Here is a 25,678-nt window from a genome sequence, read left to right as displayed (position 1 = left end):
TTTATTTTTGTAGGGATTCATAATAACAACAGACAGTGGCAGACTTTCAATGAAAATAGACACATGCAGGTTTCCTAGCGATGTTTTCCTTCACCGCCGAGCTCGAGATGAATTATAAACACAAATTAAGCACATGAAAATTTAGCGGTGCTTGCCTAGGTTTGAACCCGCAATTTAACAGTTAAATCAATTAGGAATATATATGTCCCATGTTTACAAATTAGATGATAAATTCTAGTTTTTAACGTAATAAAATATAAATTATGATAATTAATTACACAGACAGCTCGAACTAAACATAACCGTCCGCTATTTTATGTTAATTCAGTAATACAATCCCCATTCTTTACTGACACAATTAGGAGCAGCGATAAACCCATGCATTATCTAGTCGTGGGCAACAATGAAAAATATTACCCTTGGAGGACAAAAATTGTTAGTATAATATTACAAGTAGGGTGAAAAAGGTAGCATGTGCGAAATCACAATAGCTTAAACTATTTAAGTTGATGTTTTTGTTCGAGTTACGAGTATGATGGATGGGTTGCACCCAGTGTGTACCGACCCTTTCGATCGAGAACTACGGAATGATGATGACCCTTGTTGGTAATTTTATCTATATTAGATAGATGATTTAGGTTATCTTTTATCTTATATTTTAATCATTTTTTTATAGATATAGGTTGAAATAAAACTTCGCATTATGTATAAGTAAGTTTTTAATATCGTGTTTTGTGATATTTTGTTTCTTAATAATTACAATGTACAAGTCTTAATCGATATACAATAGTGTTAAATAATATGTACTATATAATAATGTTATATTCAGAGAGACGTCGCTCAAAATACAGTTTACAGAATTGAATGTGATTTTCAGGGAAAAATATTATATAGGAATCTACACGTTTTTTTTTCGTATACATTTTGTTCATTTCGAAGAGATCTATTTCCCCGTTTCGTTGTGATACAATGCGTTCGTACTTAAGTTAAAAAAAGATATGTATTGTTCCAAGATATGAGAGTTATTCGACATTCAATATCTACCTTATATTCGTTGTTACGTTTACAAATAACGCGTGAACTTAAAATTTATATCTAATCAATTCGAATTGAAGAATCGTAAAATTTACATATTTTTTTATACAAATTTACTTACAATAAATATATCACAGATTTTACAAAAACAAATTAAACAGACACATGTGTGAAAGAGATTAGACTTTTTACATTCGAGCCCTGAGGGTTTTCCGATAAAATTCTTGGGCTTTTATAAAATCTACATGACTATTTTGAATCTAGCAACCGATCTATGAAATGTGTGAGTTTAGGTAATAAATTCTAATATTTACAGGTAAATTACAATATTATTTACATAACATTACCTGTGCACGCCGCCATATTCGATTATTATTTTCAGAATATAAATAAATTATTATAAGAATCGGGTAACTGATGATGATCACATCTCGATTAAATACAGGTGCCATTTATAAAAATACAATTGGTATTGTTGAAAACATAACGAAAATGACACGTGGAGACAACGATGACAACAATCATTTAAATTAGAAATTAACAAATTCTTCCATAGCCTAAAAAACATTTACTGAATTAAAAAAAAAATTGACACCAATTTCTATCTATATTATCTGTAGAATTAACAAAACTTTTACTAGTACGCATTACGTTTAAAATTAGAACGCATTCCGTGCGAAATTATGAAATAAATAATATCGTTTGTCAAAGTTTATATGCATCACGTGTCATTATGAAAACAATAATAAGGATGAATATTGCAATAATAATAAATTCCTTATCGTATAGCAAGTTAATTACTCAACGTAAAAAAATCGTTACTTGGAAGCGAGCGGGGCGGTCTGTGCGTACTGTTGCGCGCTACACGTGGGCAGCGAGAACGGGTTGACGCTAAACGGAGACGACACCAGACCGCTCATTCCTGTTGACAAATAAATTAATAAATAAATATGACTCAACATCACACACATAACTCTGATCCCAATATAAGTAGCTAAAGCACTTGTGTTATGGAAAATCAGAAGTAACGACGAAACAGACCCAAGACAACATAGACAACTAATGATATAATTGTATCGACTCGACCCGGAATCAAATCCGGGACCTCGGAGTGGCGTACCCATGAAAACCGGAGTGCACACCACTAGACCACGGAGGTCGTCATAACACCATAACTCTCATTATTCTAAAATCAATCTCGTATATTAATATTATAAATGTGAAAGTAACTCTATCTGTCTGTCTGTCGGTCTTCCACGACAAAACCGCTAAACCGAATTGGATGAAATTTGGTATGAAGCAAATTTAAACTTCAAGAAAGAACATAGGCTTTTTGCCTAACACATGACAACCAACAGCCTAATATGCGAGCGAAACCGCAGGCGACTACTAGTATCTTTTACCCGGGGTTGTTCCTTCAAACAGATCTAAAGAATAGTACAGGCTTAATGTTACTTGAGAGAAACTTAAACGGGTTAGTATATTAAATAGTTGAAGACTATATTTGGATTAATGACTGTACTCTCATGAACTACTATATCTATTTGTCCACCGTGAAATGTTATATAATTTTATTAATCTGTCCTAGCATTATTTTATTTCTATAAACAATTATATTATAGAAAAAATATATTTTTAAAAATAAAATTAATTTAATGCAACCGAAAGACAGATCCAGTAGTAAATTATATATCTTAATAACAGTTTTTAGTTTACTTTTAATCAACCTTAATTAAGTAAACATATACTATTGCGAATTCTCCCACTATATTTGTCATATATTTTTCTTATTTATAACTAGATAGAACCTATTCGAGTAAACTTGAGATTAAAACCAAAAAAACATTCAAAACCCTGTACTAAATGGTAAAATTATCGCGATTCAAATAGTAATATAAATCTCATTAATAAACTTTTTGTCAAGTAACTTTCCCTTATCCTTATCAAGAAAAAAAAAAGAACCATAATTTTATTTGACCTAAAATCGTAATTCGTCACACACACACATAGATATAAAACATAAAACAATTTACAATTAAAACAAACATGTCATTGGTGTGTAAAGCGTGTAAGCAACAAATAAAAGCGGTGCACAAGCAAAAAAAAAAAGAAATAATCTACTAACACTGGACGGCGAGATGTTGCCAATTTTGATGTTGTAAATTACGAGGAGGACTATTTCTGACGACTGCGAACGCACTCCTAGGCTTCCCTTTGGCGAGCGAGTCGCTGCATTTCGCGTGAGTGTTTACAGGACATTCATTCTTACAGTCGCCATTTCTTTCAGCGCAATACTCGCTATCTTTCGCGCTATACATGTTATAGTGTTCGGAGGATATATGTCCGTTCATGTTCGCCGGATGGTACGGTCCTAGAGACACTGGACGGGATAAAGAAAACAGGAGTTAACACGAAGCGACACGTACACATGGCGTGCGGAAGCGTTTGTAATGCGGTATAAAACTTAATTGTGTTCCACGATGTAGGAGCGAGCTTAGATTAAATGAACATTATTTCAAATTATTTCTGAAGAGTCGTTTTTATAATAAATAAAACGTTTACTGTGACTACGAAATTTTAAACTATATACTACGCACAAAAAATGATTTGATTTGATTGTTTTTAATTGGAGATTTTTGTGTGTGTAATAATACTCTTCAGACAAATGAATAAATTAGAAGATACTCATATCATGTTAGATTGTAAACTACTTAAGATGCGTAGGTGATAATTAATGCTTAAAACGAATTTCAAAATTTATGTTAAAATAATGGTCTGTATTATATTTTAGTCAGTCAGTATGTTCTAAAAAATAAATACAAACAACTAATACTAGATCCAAAATCTTTAGTATTGCATCAGTTACAATCGTATCATGTGCAAACCGGGCTTTATTAAATTAACATCGTAGTCATAAGCGTTTTCTTATTATACAAATTGTTCATTTAATACAAGCTCGTGCGCATTGTGGTGTTGTCACATACAATGGAATGAGTAAGAGTAGTAAGTAGAGCGGTGTGCGGTACTCACGCGAGGAGGAGTTGAAGAGCGAGGAGGGCGGCGCGGGGTAGTGCTGCGGCGCGTAGGCGTGCGGCGTGGACGCGGCCGAGCAGTAGCGCGGCGACACCGAGCCGCCGCTGCGCGCGTACTCCTCTAAAAGAAAAAGCCTGGGTCAACACCACATTGTGGTTAGCCTCTTTGCTCGTTACTCGCTTATCTAAGCTGCTTGGCTAGAGAACGTCATTGATTCGCCCAATAATTCGCTAAAATATATGAAATTGATTGTGACGAAAATAAGAAAATAAATGTTATGATGAACCGATTTTATTGGTTTTGTAGCTATCGAAAATCATTTTCGAAAAAATGAAACGAGGTTGAATCTGAATCTGCTACGAATTTCGAGTCTAACTAGAAAGCTGAAAAAACTGGGCTAGCTATATAAGGAAAATTTATCTAGACATGATTGATTTAGGGGCTATCATTATCTCGCTTCTATTTAAAATTCCTCGAGATGATCCCGTGATCATACAAGGGACAAACCTTATCAGAACCTACCAAAGTTGCATGTATTTAATCAGTATTTATAATTAATCTCTTGGTAGGTGTTTTAAACCTATCATTTTCAGGAAAATATCGTTAGAAAATCTACACCGTGGGTTAAATTAAATTCTACCTCTTATGTATCAAATTCATTGGAGCATTAAGATCTAACCCTTCTTTATTTTTCGATTATTTACTTAAAAGTAATTCTTTTGGCAATCAACAAAGACTCACCTTCAGTCCACTGCGATGCGGCAGTGTCCTGTACACTGACAGCCAGCTGCCCCGTGTAGGAGTTGAAGGGCATGCTGGCGGGCGGCGAGCGCGGCGCCCCAAGTCCCAGTTGGTTGTTACGGGGCATAGAGTACAAAGCCTCTGCCAAATCTGCCGCTCGCTTCAGTATTATTTCCTTTTATAAAAAAAAAAAACGCCAGTTTAATTTTATTTTAAAGTAAATATCTAAAGCATTTACCAAATGTTGATTTTTGTGGGTTATTTGTTTTAATACTTTGAGCGAATTTGGAAATTAGTATGATATGTTTCCTCCGCTTGGAGTTACGCTGCTTTAATCAATCTTAATCGGAATACAGCAATACTAAGTATTGCTGTTCGGCTTTTGTCAAAACAGAATCATGTATGATAAGTGGGTGGCTACCCAATCGGACTTCGCGAGGAACTGTATTTGTAAAAAGTCAGGGGCTCAAGTCCGGTAGTAAACATTTACATGCTGCTACTTATTTACTACTCTTAAAAATATACTACAAACGACAATTAATATTTACTTTTTCAAATAAATAAACAAAATCTAGCACAAAATTCACAACATCGTCTTCATAACTTTCATTATCCATTCACACGGTCCTCGTTTATCATTCGCGTAAAAACGGATTTCATTGTGTATTTTACGATGTCAGCTATAAAACATTTACCTTGGGCAGTTTTTCAGGATCACCCGGATGTCTCGGTATAAGTTTCTGTAGTCTCTGGAAGCCGTAATCTATTGTCGGCTCGTTGAGAGCTGCTATGCGCAACAAGAAAAACAAAATCAATCATTAGCTGCCCCACTAACAAATGAAAGCCTAATTGATGGATCGCTATCGAAAGAAATTGCGTATCAGGGATTACTTTCTAGCCTGTTTTGGTCGTTCCCGATTTTTCTTTGTATGTTTGTATATTATCACAAAAGTTCAATTGTAACATTTAATATATATTCATTATTCTTATTATATTCCGGCGAAAGTTGTAAGATTCATTTTTTATATTGACTGAACAGCACTGTCGGGAATTCTAGGCACTAATTGAAACGGTATTATCACAGATTCAATCGAAATAATTAATTTTTATTTAAGTAAATTACTTCTCAATCTTACAAATTAAAAAGTTTATATATATATTTTTTATTATTTGAAATTGCGTGAGTATTTAACACACTGAATAGAATAGCGACTGCACTTATATTTGCGAAACAAACTTTTGTTGTATATAGTCTTCTTTTGTGCCGGCATGGTATATATTAGCACAGATATGTATATATATATATATATATATATATATTTACTCACAAACATAAACAAATCTTCCAGGTGCTCCCTTACAGAACTGCTTGCTCTTGTACGAAAGAGTAACTTCCACGACGCCAGGTATGTGTCGTGGTGGTGTTTGCACTCTAATCGCGTGCGACGTTATAAGCTGTTGACAAAATTACCATTTAATGCCTTGTCTGAATTTCATACATTTACATAAGCTTTGTCTCACCGAGCACGCTATTGACCTTATCAAATGCAATTTCCAAACATTACATTAATAAATAGAATATGAACTATCGTGGCCTTCTACTATCAATAAGCTTGAACTAACTAATGCGTGTGATCTCATTACTTTAAATCTTTCCAATAATTAAATTATCTTCAAACATTTTATTACATACTAAAACCTTTATAATAAATATTAGGTATATTTGACCATATATGATACATAGGATGGAGATGACTTCGTGGTTAAAACAAACACGCCCATCTTAGCTGAGGATCTCAATTGCAAATGATCACGTGTTAAATTAAAATTAATTTCTTGCTTTCAGTGCTGTAGTAACTAAAGTCATAATAGGTGATGATTTGTAAAATGTTTTGAAAGTGAACTCACCTCGCTCCAAACTAACATAGTTCCGAACACGACTTGGAGACCATCGAAAAAGTTATCCCCTACTATTATGACCGTAGAACCCCCTGACGTCCAGCCTTCGCTCGGAGATATTGCTTTGATGCATGGCGTTGCTACAGGCAACGGTGGGTATAGCCCCGCTATTGATAAAACAAACAATTCTGTTCACTAGTCCATCCACTTTAAAGTTGAAATTTCTTTGATAGATACAAATTTTAAAATTACAGTTACTACCGAAATAAATAAACTGAAAACTTTCAAATCATATAAATAGCGTTAAAGTAATAAAAGCGTTACTGAAGTCGTTACACTACTAGTAAAAGTATTTTATGCCCAACAACTTATAAACTTGAATAAACGCCAAACTGCCAAAACTCACGCCGTCCTACTTGGACGTTTATCTTTCGCTGTATCGGAAAAGGGACAATCGTACCTCGTTAAAGTTACACTTGCTTACCATTGTCAACTATATTGATAATTGATAATAAATTTTAACGCGATTAAAATAAAGTCGGAGATAGAATTGAAATGCAACGGTTGTTATGACATTATCGAATTGTTATTACAATTGCAAGGTTGTGAGGGGGACACGCGTCGGAAGACAACAGGGTGAATCTGAAATCTTGCGAACAAAACGACTCGGTAATAAAGACGAGAAGAGAAAGTGAATTTAAGGGGACGAAAGAAGATTACGTCGGAGGTACTTTTTTAATTTAAGTAATAAAAACATTTTTTTTTCTTTTCCCCTGCCAGTGAGTAATTAATATTTTATATACTTTATCTCGTTCCATCGTTTAATAATGAGGGTTGAATATAACCTCAACAGTTTTCCGTATGTATTTTCATCTACATACGCTTTGGAATACTAGGAATAAGAGTAAGTGCCTTATCTTAAGTTAATTATAATATTTTATTTTACCCCGCAACAAATACAAAACAGTAGATATATCAAACTATTGTAATTGTTAAACTCAAATTTCCGCTCACAAATAGATACGTATTATATAGTGTATTGCAATCAAACTTTACTAAAGTTTAATTAAAGATATACAAATATCATTAATGTGAGTATATACGTATGTTTTAAGATGTAAAGAGTTAAAAGGTGAAATGGTAGGTAATGTTCAGTGGTCACCACACCCACATTACCTATGCCCTACATGGCCAATACGCAAATGTTGGAAACGAATATGTCCGTTATACCTGTCAATATTGTATCTCATTCATAACAGCGGAAAGGAACGGTAGCAAGTATTGCAGTTTGACGGTAGAATATATGATTAGTGGGTGGTACCTTCCCAGAGCACATAGCTGTACCACTTGAATATTTACCTCAAACTTATTAATCGAAACAATTACCATGTGCGTGCATTATCTTATTTAATTGTGTAAATTATTGGTAGTAAATTTCGAATTATATGTAAACCATATATTTTTATAGTAAATACTTGATAAATATAAAACGACTTGGGTACAATCGAGTAAGAAGCATATTTAAAACGTACACTAGAAACTGTTACATAACGTAGTTTCTTATTGACCCATAGTTTTTTCAAGACATAATTCTTCTAATTTATCTCTCTTCACGTTCGCCTCAACCACCCATCGCCCCCTAGCGAAATGTCTACTGTGATTCCTTGCATACAAATTACATCCTCAAATCTTGTATTATGACTTTACATATTTGCCTTAACGCTTCAAAACATGCCTACTGCTATACATATTAAAAGCAACGTGACAAAATAAAAACGTTTGCTAATAAATTCGACGAAAATAAGACGGTTGTTTTAATTAAAAATTAAAAGTAAGGATTACTTGAAATAATAAATATGAAGAAATAATAAATTAAAAAAGAAATAATGATAAAATAAAAAAATAAAAATAATCCATTTGGTGTAGCGTTAGATAAGAATTCACTCGCTTCTCGATTTTAATCTTGACCACAGATTATAATTAAAATGAAAATTATAAAAAACAAAAACAAAACGTACAATTAGGCTCGGGCGCGGCGTCAGTACCTTCAGACGGATCAAGTCGCTTCGCTCGTCTCCCGTGTTTACTGTTGTTGTGGACGAACATGTTATCCGATATCGCCAGTAGTGGACCGTCCACCATGACTTGCGTTGATATCACCACCTGTGAAAACGAAAAAAAATTACAACTGACTGACTGAAGACAACTGGTTCAATTCTACCCATCCGCATTCAAGTACCGTTGTAAATTATAGTAAATATACATTCACATCTCCAAGAGTTTTCCTTCACAAGTGTGAAAATTTATGTGGAATTATTTAAATATGTCCATTCCACTATAGCGAAATACTTTTAATTACTTTAAAACTATTCAGAAAATATACCTTATTTACAATCAGAATAATATTAACACTTATGACGTTTTCAATAAATAATTTATGTAAAAGCATAAATAAGATATAATAATCAGTTTTTTTGTGTTGTATATAATCATCTGATTATAATTGTATACGAGAACGTGGCAACGTAATTCTAGACTTAATTTTATTTATAAAATATTACATGAAATCGTACACGAGTCATCTATTTCCAAACCGAAGTTCAAGATCATAGCGAAGGGATACGAAAATAAAACCCACCAATCTTCGACCTGCATCGATATCGTACAAAAACGTGCGCATTCCGACGTAACACACACATGGACGTCCACACAGGGACAGGGATGAAAGGGAGAGTCCCTGGGGAGGTGGGGCCAGCGTCTCGAAATGGACGAAGTAGTAGGTATGCAAGGAAGTGCATTGTGCAAACGTGTATGATGTGGGTGGTCTGATTAGTCAGATATTTTATTTATTTATTTAGGCCTCTTTAATTCCTTAGTAATAATAATAATGTTGATTTTCATCTCATTTTAAATAAGGACCTCTCGACGATTGTCTACATCTCACTTCACTTATTTACTGTCTTGAGCTATTCCCGTCGTCTTTGTTTACAAAATTAGTCAGATATATTTAACATTTAGGTGATCTTTGTTATAATAAAGAATATTGAAATTATTTTAAAAATTAAAATGTGACAAAAATAATAATTTAAGTACTGATTTCTCAATATAAATATGTAGTATTTCAACTTATCTCTGTGTGTGAGAGTAAGAGTAAGTAGAATGATAAAGCGATAAAGTCTTCAGGCATCAAGATAAATTTTTTTTTAGTATTATTATTAACCACGGTTAAAATAATAACCCTAGAAAAGACAAGATTTGTTTTAATAGAAACGTCGTTTTAACTCGTACTTTAAAAGAGAGTACTAATTAAAATAATTTATTAATCATTTAAAATTGTGATTTACTTATACTTATACATTATTACGCAAAATATTATAGAGGTCTACGATGTCTATAATATTACTACGTAGTATCCAAGACATTATAAACGCACGGTTTACATTACTCGCTTATATTCCTTACCCTTGAAATGTTGGGGAAAGACCAATGAATTATTCAATGACACACAGAAAGATAAATATAAACACAGGGTACACGTTCTATGTACAATCGCTTATGCATATTAAAATGAACACTATATGCAAGTAACACTAAGTTCTATATTTGCTTAAAGTTGGTTAGAGGACACGTAAAACAAATATATTGAAGGCATGTGAGGAAGTAAATTTGTACTCATAAGTAGATTCTCAATGCACCTTTACGGTTTATACAGAGTGCCGAAAATATTTTGTCTGTATATCTTGAATTATATGACATTTGACAATTTTTCTATATAAAGTTTTCAAACATTTTAATTGACGATTGAAAAATGAACCTTAAAGGAGTAAGTCATTATTACTGTCATTAACATTAATTAGATTTGAATTTCTAATATTACCAGAATTAGATTTGGGTATACGATGTAAAAATCAAAGAAGAAAAGATCTCGAATAAATAGATAAACTCACATAAATAAATTTAATTTAATCCTACCCCTAAATTGGAGGCGCTTCAAATATTCAGGAGCCGTGAATGCAACCCTTCCTTCAGCTGAGGGTGATACGAGTGAATGGTACAATTACAAACGGTATAAGTCACTTGGAATATATATTTTTTAATTATATATAAAAAAAACTCAAATTCATCCAAAATAATTATCTATAAATATTATATATTTAACTATCTTTTTTTAAAGTTTCATTGGTATATATTTTTTTAAACAGATTTTTAATTCATGTTGATGTTTTAATATAAGTAAATAATAATTAAAATAATAAACTGATGAAGTTTTAAAAATGTAAAAAACAATTTAAGACATTTTGAATATGTTAGGTATATAATAATATATACAGAACATAATGGGGTATATTTTAGTGGTACTAACTACAGCATGTGTACGAGGATTAATCTTCATAATGGCAAATTAATAACTAATATATATATTTATGAATATAATATATTTTATATAATTACGAATATAATTGTCACATTAACAATTTTAGCAATATTTTTTTTATTATTTAAATATATTCATAGCATAATATATTCCTAAAAATCGTTTTTACTTAGACCAAAATCAAAGCAACACAGTCAAAACAAGACTTACACTTGTACGTGATGATTTTTCTCACAAAAAATATATTATTGAACACCTTTACAGCAAGAATTTTTATTTCCAATAAGAATATAGTTTTATAAAATTAAACTAAAATTTTCTTTGACATGCGTAAAAAAATTAAATTTGATTATAAATATTATGGCATATGACACAAGAGTACAAATAAAATCTGATATTTTAACATGTTATACCTATTCGTTGAGATAGGTCGAGAGATATACTTATGGAACAGGTAAGGCCAGGTTTTACGTTTTGTGTATATAAATAATCTTGAGTTTTAGGAAAAAAAATTATAAGAAGTTTATTAAATACTTCCATACAAACCAATCATCGAGCTTTACGACTTATATACACTTAATTTTTATTATTAGCTTAATATTGGATTTATGTAATGAAACTTACTTGAAACCTTCTCATATCACGCGGGTTGCCGGCGTTTTTCAAACAATTTTGATTGCATTTCAGGAAGAATTTTAGAAAAAATCTGAAACAAAAAAAGCAAACGGTTAGTTATATTTATGTTCCTTATTTTCTAAACGATGAAATGTGTTCATAATTTAAGATGGTTTTTAAGAAAGTATGTGAACGTGTGTTGTAAAGTCTAATTGGGCGGAAGATATTCATTAGTCTAACTAACAACAAACACATTGAAGTATCGTACTTAATCGTAAAAATATATATTTAGCTTAAAATTTATAAATATAAACCTTTATACTTTTTTTACATTGAACATCATAAATTAAAGGCGCGATAGCCTTGTGGTTAACTTGCATATTTCAAGTGTAAACTCGGACTATTGTTACTTTTCTTCTACCTAATTTGTATTAATAATTAATATTGTACCCAAAGATAGAGGAAAGTACCGAAAAGAAACCGACTTTGGGTGAAATTTCATCAGATATGTGTTTCATATGCAGGTTGCTTATTAGTGTGCTGAAAAAGTTCCGAAACGTTCTCCTCATAAGTAGTTACATGTCCCGGCAATGTAACATAAGAATAACGTTAAAATAAAAATAGATTTAAAAAATAATAATACGTACTACTAACTCGGTAAGTTACTTATTAATGATTTCAATTTATTGTCGCAGCACCGAAATCGCTTTGGAGCACATCTCCCAGCTGTTTCCACTTCAGTAGAAACCGTAAACTCCCTATTATAGTATTAATTTGTTTCTCGCGTTCACAAATTTGTATCTTCCGCTCCTTCATGCCCGTTTTTGTGAAACAGCAATTAAGCGTTCGAGTGCGAAGTTCACAAGTTTTTGTCTAAATTTGGTAGAGAAAAAATATTACGAACCTTTTACATGAAACTGTTAGCTTTAAACTAAATCAAACAATTTTCAATGAAAGTCTATAGGCTCAACTACCGGCATATCGGATTACACACAATAGTTGATCTTTGCAATATTGGGTGTACGTTCCTGACATTCAAAAATAGGCTTTGTGATGTTGTGTTAAGGATCTCTCGGGGTGGAGGAGTAAGTTGGTTGGTGCGTAACGTAGAGCGCGCGATCAGGCAGGCGATCACGATGAATGCTTTAGCAGAAATATTTTACATAGCCTCCGGCACCGGCAATGCCGCCACGCCGAATATTGCTGTGCCAACAGATGTGGATATAGCGAGAGTTGCTACAACTTACACACGCACTTTATAAATATTCACATGAATGTTAATACCTAAAATGTCTAAGACGGCTTCTCATTGCATAAATTATTTCATAAGTGCCTTTCATTAGAGATAAATATAGGAGTGTTCTAAATTGGTTGTATCATATTAACACTTGATGACTTTTTAAAAAAAGAATTAATATAAAAAAAGTTTACATAAAAATTGTTGCTATTAAAAATAAAACGTATATGTTTCAAAGGAGGTGTGATATCTCCTCAATAAAAGTCAACACGGGGCAGATATGAACATTGTGCCGCGAACGTATTTGTAGAGCCCGCGGCATCGCACATCTGTCCGCATTATTTATGTTAAACACCTTATGTCACAATATTGCGAGTTAGTTTACACGTCAAACGAAACCAAATAGAGGTATGGAGATTTTATTTTAGAAGAAAAGACGAATGGATTCTGTCATCTTAACCATATTAACAGTAGTATTGGAATATTTTTTTAAAAAAAGAATTTCAAATAAGATTTTTTTGTTACAATCATATTAGTATTATTTTCGATTACACTAATGCTTATTTGAAGATAGTGAAACATTTATATAAAATGGGTATAGTCTTTAAGGAATCCACAAAGGTCAACTGACACCGGTTGTACGTTTAAATTACTCTTGCGGTCAGCCCTAAGCCCTGGGATGATAGCGAATACCGCTAAGTAAAATCTATTAGACGGACAGTTTGCTTATTTCTCAACAAAAAATAAATACGATATTTTTTTTCTATTTATCACGACTAAGCTATAATATTGATTATGTATTATATATCATATAAATTTAAATAATCTGTAATCAATAAAGTTTACATTGAAATACTTGATATTATTTCTAAATGGGTATTGTTTAAACGGTATTACATAATTAGTTTTTAGCATTTGATTGATCAATATTATTGTGGGGCTTGTTTTACTCTTTTTTTAGTGTGCAGTCGGGTATTTTGTTTTTTTAATAATAATTTTTTTATTTATAACTTTTTAGCTGTTTTTATTTAACGAAAATGTTGTATGCTAACGCATGAGTTGCTTTGCGTTGACGCAGAATTAACATGTTCCCGTGGGAATTTTGAGAAAAAACGTATCCTATATTAATTACTCCCGTGATTGAAATGAATCTAATGATACCGCATACATATTTTTTTAAAGGGAAATTTAGAAAAAATATTATTATGTCTTTATCCCGTGGGACTTTTAGGATAAAATGTATCCTATGACACTCCCGTAATCAAGACAAATCTAACGATACCTCATACATCAAAATCCATCAAGCCGTTTAGGCTACAGGAGGTCACAAAGGAAAAGACATACATACATACTTACATACACTCGAAAAACATTACCCTCCTTCTTTGGCAGTCGGGTAATTCTTTTTTTTTATTGATAACTCGCATAGAAATTTTTTCGTAAAACTAGAAAACCAAGTAAAAATGCATCTAGGGAAAATGTCGGAGTCTACTAACTATTTATACTAACTTTAGCTTAGACACGGTGCACTGTTCGCAATACTAGAGACTCGACAGGTGCTAATTTATACGAGGCAAGTCGTAATTTACGACTACGACGCCTTATGTGCCGCTGAATGAGGTTGCACTAATGAAACATTGTGTAACTCTTTATTTTCGTTACTTAGTTTTACCAATTCATACTCAATTTCATTACTAATTAACATTTTAACGTCTGGATCGAAGTATCGTTTGAATTATTATAAATATAGTCATATATATAAACTTTTACAAGCACTTTTGAATCGTCATTTAACAATTAAGTGGAGCTACCACCGGTTCGGAAAGTAGGTTCTACCGGGAAGAAACGTCAAGAAACTCAGTAGTGAATCTTTTTCACCATTTAAAGATACAGTGATGTTAGTTATTTACAATTACATATGTATGTAATTTATCCTGTCTGGAAGTCCATAAGTAAGTAAGTAAGTAAGTTGATTGAGCATGATCCTACGATGTATTGAGTTGAGATGGCCCAGTGGATGAGACACGAGTAACTTAACTTAAACTTTGATTTACCCTGCTTATTCTTATTTAAACATATTACAACAGATCACCGCTTTATAGCATGTGGTCACATGGCTGACCATTAGTTTACAATTGAAGTGTTTGAAATATCATAAAGACTTGAGATAATATGTCTCTTGTGACTGTAATTACACTGTTTCAATTAACCTTCAAACCGGAACAAAATAATTCAAACTACTACTGTTTCTACTAAATTACTTTTACGTATAAGTGAGTAATACTTTCACTGAAAATGTGAATTAAACTTAATCGGATGACAAGGAAAATATTACAAAACTGGAAAGACCTTCATGATTCATATCATCTTGACCACATTGGAATAGAGTGCATGAGTAACTTTAGCCCAGCGGTGGGGTTTGATGACATTTTACTTCAAACGAATCTTTATTACATAAAAACGAGACAGATATATCTATTAAATTACTATTTTACTGAGACATTATGGTATTATAAATGAAAGATTTATTAAGTTCTAATGTGTTATAAATATTATGATGATATATATTTAATTTAGTAATAAATAATGTACAACTATTATCGGGCTTAAATAATAGGAAACTTAGCTATTTTTTTTTAGACATAACCGTTGTAGAAACATAACAACTTTTGACAATTTGTGTAGGTATATTACACGGAAAAATACAAATAGAAGATTTTGTATAGACTACTGCAATCGAAAAAAAAAAACTTCTAACCGTAGTCGGTTCGTAGTTGCGTAAGAAACACTGCGACAAAATCAAACTGTTCCCAATAAAAGCGCCCGCCTATATAGAAAATATTTACCTATCGCATCACGAACAGAAAGGTAACTGTATTTTTCGTCGTAAAAACTACCCCTGGTTTTCATCCCTTCTCGTATATTATATAGCCCTATCCGTTAAGGCTTATCTTTTGATATCAAACGAAATGTCGTAAGCGACATTGATTTTTTTTTATTGATACTAGGAAGGCTGACGAGTGAATACCTACTAATAGTAAGGCTGTCTATAAGCCATTACGTTATATTCCTTTGGTATAAATTAATACAAAAGCTGACATCGCTCAGATCGAGCGAACCTTAACCGAAGTTTGCGGGTTCAAATATGAGCAAGCATTAAAGAATATTTTTGGTGTTTGATATTGTAATATGACCGCCAAATATGTATCTACGAAAGCTCTTCTCAAGGAGAGGAAAGCTCCCAGCAGTGGATCATATACAGACTGTATATAGCTAATATAATAATATTGACTCACTTAATCTTAACGTTAAGAATTGATACAAAACTTGCTCTATGACGTCAAACTACTTTGAAGGAAACTATCTATTGACGACTAAATCTAACATCAGATTAAAAAGGTAAATATTATTTTGAATATCATATAATTATGTATGTATCGAAGGTTAAAACAGTAAAGATAAAAAGATAGAATCAAAGCGGGTGGGTATTTATGAGGCTTTAAGCATAACAAGGATGGATAACAGGAAGGATGTAAGTTATTTCATGAGCTACGAAAAGGATTTTTTTTAAATATCTTCAACAAGGGCTAAGGATTCTTACAATAAGTATAACAAAAAAAAAATAATACCTTTTTTTGTGTTTAAATATTTTTAAACAAAATCATTATTATGTATCTTTTAAGCTTTTGTTATATATTTGTATGAATAGGGCTTTAATAACAATGAAATTGGTTCATTATTTTGTATAAAACGCTTACATTTTATAGTTTTATTTTTACTCGCATATTCCCAACTATACGTCGGAAAAAATCTACTACGGCATTAAGTCGCGGTGAGGGGGCGGAAAGGGGCCTTTCAAGTCGGTACACTTGAATGCCACCCGCCTCACACCCCGCCCTCTATATACTATGTTTATTTGCATGGATGTTCCTTTCAAATAGTTTAAAAAGAAAACCATATATCACGTTCTAAAATACAGAAACGTATCAATATTTATAAATATTTATATATTTTTTTATTTATAAAAATCATTAAAAATAAAATTATCTTTTCCTAAATATTTATTTATATTATTAATAACATTTCAACAGTCAAACTATAAGATTCAGTATGATTTGTATTTAAATAAAATTAATTTATTTTTATTTGTATTTCCTTTCACAACAAACTTAACCCTAAACTAACTCGAGCAATAACGATTGTCGGAAATGTTCGAACAACAGAAAACATTCAAACCCGAAACCGCATTCGGCAATCGAACGTTCGCGAAGAACTCGCACTGACAACAAGCGGTCTCTTATAACTTTTCCCTTTTAACCTTTCGCCCCCCTGCTCCCTCGGGAGGCGGTCCCCTGGGCCCGCGACTCCCTACGCCCCGCTCCACTCAATACCGACACGCCATGCGGACGCCAAAGATTAAGTAGCCGGAAGATTGACTAAAAATATGTATCTTTTTTATTAAAACTGAAAATGATGAATAAATAAAAAAAAATTGCATTGAATGTTTTTAATTTAAAACATTTTTCTTTATCTTGAAATCGCTTAACATAGAAATATGTACCTACTTATTTAATTAAAAATTGGTCCATTATCAATATGCATATGACAAATTGGACACAAACTTTTTGTGACGTAAACATTTAAGTGTCCAACGACCTCCGTGGTCGAATGGTGTGTACACCGGTTTTCATGGGTACACCATTCTGAGGTCCCGGGTTCGATTCCCGGCCGAGTCGATGTAGTAGATTAGTTTTGTATGTTGTCTTGGGACTGGGTGTTTGTGGTACCGTCGTTACTTCTGATTTCCATAACACAAGTGCTTACATCGGGATCAGAGTAATGTATGTGATGTTGTCTCATATTTATATTTATATCCGCTCTGCGAACTTTACCCGTGCGGGCAAATAATCTTTGGCGGCGTGCGACGGGCCTATAACGGACCCAGTTTTCGACTTTGTTTTTCCGCGTGCGCCTATAGCGAGCGTTAATATTTCAGTACGTACGAATTCAAGGGTTAACTGGTCCCCGTCTCTGACGCGTAAATAGAGTACAATAACAACGATTTCCATACGCATCATTCATTGGAATGTGCATGAATCGAACTTTGCGTTTGGGAATTTAAGAAGCTTATAATAACATAATCGAGTCTTGCTGTATTCGGTATTACGTCCTAAGAGTGTTTATGTTCAATCATACATACATATAGTTAGTTTTATTGCTCATACTTATTATATTATAAATTATAGTTTAGTTTAGTGAAGTCAAGTAACAGAAAGAAGTAACAGAATATGTTCAAACTCTCTCCTAGGAGGAGAGAGTTTGAACATATTCCACCACGATATTTCAATGCCTGGGTTTAAACCCAAAATCATCAGTTAAGACGCACGCGTTCTAACTACTGGGCCATCTCAGTTCTAGTTTATTGTATTCAGGTAAAAGTAAATACTATTTATTACCAATTCATAAGTACAGACAGCTTGAAAGATATTCTATCAAGCTGCGCGATTTGTAATTCCATTAAGTACGGCTAGATAACCTAAACAAAATATGTTATTTTAGCCATTAGATCACCTCGGCTTATTTGTAACGTAAATTAAAAATGAGTGGCTAAAAAAACAAATCATTGTTACCGCAACTTTAATTTACTTATTTAAGTAGTGATAAGAGATACTAAGGATAAATATTTATTTAGTACGTAAATTGCCCTTCAGCTTTTATACGTATATATAGCTTTTATAGCTAAAATAGTTTTTTCTTTGTGTCGAGTGAAGGATATCGCGACGAAGCGTCGTTGCCATGGAAACGCGATAAAACCTCTCCTTTCATAGAGCCCCGCAGTAAACGTAACAGTTTGAGATAACTTCACAATAAATATCATCAGTCATCCTGCCTCAATTATTTTGATAATTGTTTCAGTTTCGTGAACATTAAATATAACGATATTTTATTAGGAAATGACAAGACAAGACATTTAAAAAGAATCATAATTTTTTTTATTTTATAATAATCAATATTTATATTTCATAAAAGTCTTGCATAGAACTTTTTCAATTTACGGCATAACAAGATAGTTCAATGTTCGTTTCCAAAACGTATTTTTAACATTTTCTATATCCCCGAGTCGGCCGAGTCTAAAAGCGCTCGGCGTATCTTCCAATTGACAGTACTCGCTGACATCGTCCAATCGCTCGTGGCTTGTAAGCCTTTCCCCGCTACGGAGCTCAGCTAAAAATACCTACGTTATATTTCCCGACCATCCGCTTTTTACAACGACTTTACCTATTATATGTAGTGACGTAGATGAGCTACGAGTAAATGCTCTACGAATCTTGTAGCTTTAGCACGAATGGATGCCATATGATAAGCATTATGTCATACTCAATATCATACCAATTTCATGTGGACACTTGATACAGAAATAAAATTTTAACAAAAAGAAAAACCGACTTCAAACAAAACACTATTTTAAAACAAATGAATATGCACGAAAAAGTAATAAAAATAATTGCGTATTCAACATATTTTTTAGAGTCTTCCTAAGTTAAATGAAATGAAAAATATTAGACTACTTAAAAGTCGATTAACGATTATATTATGTAGTTATAATTATTGTTATATTTGGAGTCGGTGTCAGCCAATAAAACCCTACAGTATATCTATCAAAAAACAATACGAGAATACTTTAACAAATATGTTTTTTACAAATTACCTTTTACACAATAATATACTGAATCAATCAAGGGGCTCGTATCGTTTCTTTCTTTTGATTGTTGGGGCAAGGGCACCGTGGCTGACACCGGCTCCAAATATACCAATAACTATAACTACATGATATAATCGTTAATCGACTTTTAAGTAGTCTAATATTTTTCATTTCATTTAACTTAGGAAGACTCTAAAAAATATGTTGAATACGCAATTATTTTTATTACTTTTTTGTGCATATTCATTTGTTTTAAAATAGTGTTTTGTTTGAAGTCGGTTTTTCTTTTTGTTAAAATTTTATTTATTTTTTGATTTTAAGTGAAGCTGATGTTGACTAACTAATTTTTTTTTAATATGTATAGATTAAGCGTTCCGTTTATATGAGTCAGAAACTACTTCGAGGACAATTTCAAAGGAAACTTGCGAATAAAGCAAAAATAGACTTTCGAAAATGCGGATTTAATACGTCACGCGGCGTAAACTACAAGGATCCCTCGAAAGAGCTGTAATCGAACTCAGCAAAAAAACTTTGAAAAAGACCAACTATATTTCGTACATCATATGACATCACATCACATACATAAAATTTGATTAAAGATAGTAAGAAATTCTGCCCCATATCGCACCCTAACTGCGAGCCGTATAGGAGTTCCATCACTACATAGCATAAAACAAAGTCGCTTTCTCTGTCCCTATATCTTTAAATCTACGCAACGGATTTTGATGCGGTTTTTTTTAAAAGATAGTGTGATTCAAGGGGAAGATTTGTGTATATAATACATGAACAATATAGTAAAGAAACACTGATAATTTTAGAAGTTTGCGATGTGATGTCGTATATAAACAAATTCTGTAGTATATTATATGTAGTATCAGTATTGCACCCGTGCGAAGCCGGGGTGGGTAGCTAGTTAATTATAATATTCGACTATGATAATTACATAAACATAACCACATTACGGAAGGTGACTCAAATATCCAAATAACCTATAAATAAAAGATTCGACCGAGTATCGCTAACGTGCTCCTCTGAATTGTTCCGTTCCCTTCCGTTCCGTTACTTTGTCATGGATCCTGTGCTCAGAACCTTACCAAACTTTCACCAAATTACCCTTGAAATATATATTTTATAATAAAAAAAGAATTATCAAAATTGGTTGACGTGATTTTCAGTTATTCACCTATTTGTCGCGCATATACATAATGCAAATTTGAGACTTATGTCGTTTTCACATGGATACCATCATCGGAAAAAAAAATAAAAAAAATGGGACCCCACGGGAAGCACTACCTTTCAAACAAAAAAAAATTATCAAAATCGGTCCACCCAGTGAAAAGTTATGAGGTAACAAACATAAAAAAAAAAAAAAAAAAAAAAAAAAAATACAGACGAATTGATAACCTCCTCCTTTTGGAAGTCGGTTGAAAATAATAAAATATGGTTACGAAACATCTTTATATTATTAATTGTATATTATGGATTATTAATATTTATATAGCAGAATATAAATATTATTATATCATATTGTTAAAGTCATTTTCATATCCTTTTATTATTTTATTTCATAGTAATACGAACACTGTTTATATTATTAAATAATAATGCAACAAAACTAAAAACTAAATGTATTAGTACAGAGCCGCCTGGCCTAAAATTCCGCATTCAGCTCGACCTCTTTCGGGCACAATCAACATACAAAGACAAGGTCCAACATTACGCGTCACTTCATTGTGGGCACCACTCTAATTGTAACTACACTCCAGGGTACCATCAGCCGCTCAGCGCTCCCGATAGTAGGCGTGAGCCACTAATCTTCGACCCCTACATACTAATACACAAACGAATCTTTTTAAACAAGTTTCGATTCTATTTCAAGTGACTTAAGGCCCTAAATTGATTGCAATAATTAACCGTATTTGCAAACGTAGCGAGGGTTAACGCACACTATCAACTCATTAAATTGCATCGCCTTTTTAATGAGTCTGAAAGTGAACAAAGGATATTGAGCGCGATTACATTAAGTACGTACTTGTAGCGAGGTAAGATAGTTTGTTTCCTCGGTAATGTTTAGATAAGCAAATTTAAGTATTAATAAACTCGTTTTAGTTTCGACCAAAAATCGTCTTAGTTATGTAGTTTTAATTATAACTCTATTCTGTATTTCTTGTACACGAATTGAATTTTATTGAATACCTACATAAAATTGTAATTTTGGTTTGCTGAATTCGGTGTTAACGATAAAAGTAATCACAACCGATTTTAACTGTTAAGTATTCAGATACACTACATATATGTATATTCGACATCGATCGAATCGAATTCGAAAAAATATATATATTCGAACTATAATAACTTTAAATTACATATAAATACTTTTACCTTCGAGAACTTAAACATATCATTAAAAATACATTTTCTAGATTAACATTAGTTGCTACTTTTGTTCGACTAAAAGAAGATTAATGAACATCCGAACCTCTTCTAAGGATTTCAGGTAAGAATTAAAAAGATTATTTTAAAATAAAGGTCATTGCTGTTTATATTTTACAAATACAAATAACAATCGCAGATATTTTTGGAGTCGGTATTTGTACAAGGTAACGAATGCTTATGAATAATGACTAATATTACAAATGTAATATTACAAATGATTGTATCACCAAAAATAATACCCACCAAATAAAACTTATACTGTGATGTTACCTGGTCATAAAAACATGCACGGCGAATGTATGTGTTGATGTTATCTATACTAATAATATTATATATGCGAAAGTTACTCTGTCTATCTTTTGCTCTTTCACGCCCAAGCACTTATTGTAACTGTATAATACTTTAATCATGTGTTGAAAATTTAATGACGATTTACAAACTATATATACTTATAAGATCAATATTCATTTATAGAGGTACGTCACTATTGTTCAATACTACAAATAATATTATCATTTTAAAATTTATTTATACATATGTATATACTAAAGAACTTAAGCCAGCGAAGCTTAATTTCGTGAATGTTAATTATAGCATAACGGAGTATACCTATTACTGATATGCAAAATTATATTATTTGCCATTAAACTCTTGATCAAGTGAGAAACCTTAGATAATAATAAAAAAAAAATTCTATATTTAAAACTATTTTAAAACTGTATACCATTTTATGCAAAACGCAGTATTTACGTTCGACGCGTTCATATTTACCGGGTGAATATGCTATAAAGTGATATCACGTGATCGTTTTCAGCCGGGTAATAGTTATAAATTACCCGGGTAGTTTATAAAAGCCGGTTAACCCGAGGTAAGCGGACAAGGCGGATAATTTATTATTTGGAAATTCGGACGCGTTTTCATATGCTCTATTGATCATATCACAATGGGTTGAGGATAAAGGGTTTGTTTTATCAAAATTGTGGATGTAATGACACTTATTACTATCAGTAATAAGGATTAATATCGTTTGCTTCATTTGACATATGGTCAAGGGTGATGACTCACAGTATATTATATTATTGACACGCATACACAGAACCGAGATGGTCAAGTAGATTGAATGTGTGGATCTTATTCAAAGATCACGATGTCAGATCCGGGCAACCACCTTTGACTTTTAAAACGCTCGCTTCATTTATGTTTCAATTCACAGCCCTTATTTCATGGTACGAGCATATATAGTGTTAAATAAATTATCGCAAATAACGTGGAAAATTCTTGGAACGGATGGAATGGAACTAACGGACTGTTAAAAAAACTGTCTTTCATGGAATATCTGTAATTGCTTGGTAATTAACTTAAATATTTATGTAGTAAATCCAAGTATTACGTAGTTATTCAATTTATTTTTAGTATCGTTAATTCATCTTTAATATAGATCGATGTTCCTAGTTGTATTATTTACATTTGGACTGTCAATAATAATAAAAGTATTTTATTAAGTATTATTTGTAAAAATTGGAGATATGAATGATCCTATGTAGTATAGTAAGTAAATTATTTTTGTATAGATATCTATTACTAAGTCACATTATCGTCGTGCATTAGTATCGTGCAGTAGTACCACTCGTATTTACATTTCATCATTTAGTGTGCGTGAGATGATTAATTTAAGAAAAAAATATTAAAAATTAGTATTGATAAATAGATATTTTAAAAGTATTTTCAAACAAAATGACTTACTGATTGCCAGTGAGAGAGAGTGCCGGTCTGAGAGTATAATTGCCAATAATTAAATACATTTTTTTATCAATTCGAAATCTAAAAATGTATTTTATTTTTTACAAATTAAAAACAAATCATCGAACAGATTTATTTATGAATTTATCTATAAAAGTTTTATTATAGTAGCAACATTTAAGATGTTTTACTGTTACCTCAGTTCGAACGGGGAACGGAATATATAGTTGCAATGCGCACTGTATCATTTTCGCAAGAGGGTCTCGCCAAGTTATTATAGGAAGGCTACACTCACGTTCAAGACGTTTTAACATTTTAACTCAGCTAATATATTGGGTAATGTAATATTATCATCCTTAATTTACATATGTGAATTAAGTATACGCATTTATTTTTAAATTATAGTTTCTTTTGATATTTCTTCGCCAATTCTTTGTTATGATAGGCGTGCTTTACAGTCGTTTTTTTAAGAGAATTCAGATGAAAAGGAAGTATGGCTCATATAGAGTGTGAATAAATGACTTGATTTTTTTAATGTTAATAATGTTATCGAAATATAAAAATAAAAGTAATATATTCCTGACAATGTTACGGCTAGAGCGATAGGTATAGTGACCCACACAGAGATGTGCAGAGCAATTATGTGCAAAACACATATTTATACACTTTCTTCACCGTCATAACTTAAACCAATCAGACAAGACCAGTGAATCTGAAATTGAACTATCCAAAAATGTGGGTAGAACGCTACCAATTTTGGCAGTATGTAAAATTCTTAATATAAAAATGTATAAACTGTTACTAAGTCAACCAATAATTGGAACTCGGTACGTCGAATATACCTTCTAAACTAGCGACTAGAACAACCTTATTCTTCTATAATCATTTATCTTTTCTCAGTGTTTATTTAATATTAAATCACTCTCTAATAACAGGCAAGAGAATCAGCCAAAAAGACAAGACTAATAGTTTTAAAAATTAGTGATTTTTATCGCGAATGTACAAATTTTATATTCGAGAACCCTACGGTACATTTATCACTTGGAAACTTTTAAGGTAAGCATATTTAGGTCCTGCTACCTGGTTTCTCACTGAATTCTAGGTGATAATATTTGTGCGATTCATAATAACATATTTTATAACGTAAATATGTAATTTCTTTAACTTTTAGTGGGTTATGAATTTATTTAAACGATTTCCTTATATAATATTAAGAAGATATTAGACAATCTTTGTCTTAGTACAAAAATAAGTCAAATGTATATGTGCGTTTAAAATTTTTGAATTAATTTTTGTGAATGTAATATCGAATTAAACAGCAAGCAAAAATAAAATTCGTGTTTTACGAATGGACAACTAAAATATAAACGTTTGGTAGGATCCCTCGTACAAAACTGCTCTATCAAAATATAACGACCGCGATAAAACGATGGAAAGAAAGCAAACGCTACCATCGAATTTCCAAAGATCCTACGATATATACGTCCTTCTCTAACATACTTGTAATATCTAATTCTTTCTTGTTCTGGCATCAGTTCTCAATTTTTATAGGCTAGTCGATAATATTTTGGCCGCAGCGCGAGATGTATTATATATTTTCAGATTTTTAATACTTCACTCTTTATACCGATAAACTAAAAGTCAATTATTTAGACAAATTAACAAAATTTGCAAATTAGCATAATGGCGGAGATCTTCATACGAATGTAACTTCAATACAATGTCCAATAAAACGCTATGTTAATCTAATTTAACATATTAACTTAATTGCCATTTAGTTTTTCGAATTGGTCTCTTACAAACCGTCTTGACGTCATGTCATTAATCTTAGAAAGCTGGCAGCGCAGCAAACGACCTCCCGTTA

The 25,678-nt window shown here is 32.0% G+C and overlaps 1 protein-coding gene across 5 annotated transcripts in view; it reads right to left on the bottom strand.

Annotated features, from left to right (window-relative positions):
* Window positions 1-730: 730 nt before the first annotated feature.
* LOC124543944 (transcription factor collier) overlaps window positions 731-25,678 on the bottom strand; it is a 54,881-nt gene continuing 29,933 nt past the window's right edge. Inside the window, exons 8-16 of one of the 5 annotated variants that reach the window (XM_047122280.1) lie at window positions 11,708-11,789; window positions 8,727-8,871; window positions 6,718-6,875; window positions 6,138-6,264; window positions 5,505-5,596; window positions 4,810-4,984; window positions 4,066-4,188; window positions 3,161-3,415; window positions 1,860-1,957 (exon numbers count right to left, since the gene is read on the bottom strand). In XM_047122280.1, coding sequence (XP_046978236.1) covers window positions 1,956-1,957; window positions 3,161-3,415; window positions 4,066-4,188; window positions 4,810-4,984; window positions 5,505-5,596; window positions 6,138-6,264; window positions 6,718-6,875; window positions 8,727-8,871; window positions 11,708-11,789 — 1,159 coding nt within the window. In that variant the 3' untranslated portion in view covers window positions 1,860-1,955. Of the gene's footprint in view, window positions 1,958-3,160; window positions 3,416-4,065; window positions 4,189-4,809; window positions 4,985-5,504; window positions 5,597-6,137; window positions 6,265-6,717; window positions 6,876-8,726; window positions 8,872-11,707; window positions 11,790-25,678 lie in introns of all 5 variants that reach the window. The other 4 variants (XM_047122276.1, XM_047122277.1, XM_047122278.1 and 1 more) reach the window with 4 other exon arrangements.

The sequence above is a fragment of the Vanessa cardui genome, chromosome 3 (assembly GCF_905220365.1).
Source record: "Vanessa cardui chromosome 3, ilVanCard2.1, whole genome shotgun sequence".
Lineage (NCBI taxonomy): Eukaryota > Metazoa > Arthropoda > Insecta > Lepidoptera > Nymphalidae > Vanessa > Vanessa cardui.
This window is presented reverse-complemented; position numbering and strand designations above follow the sequence as displayed.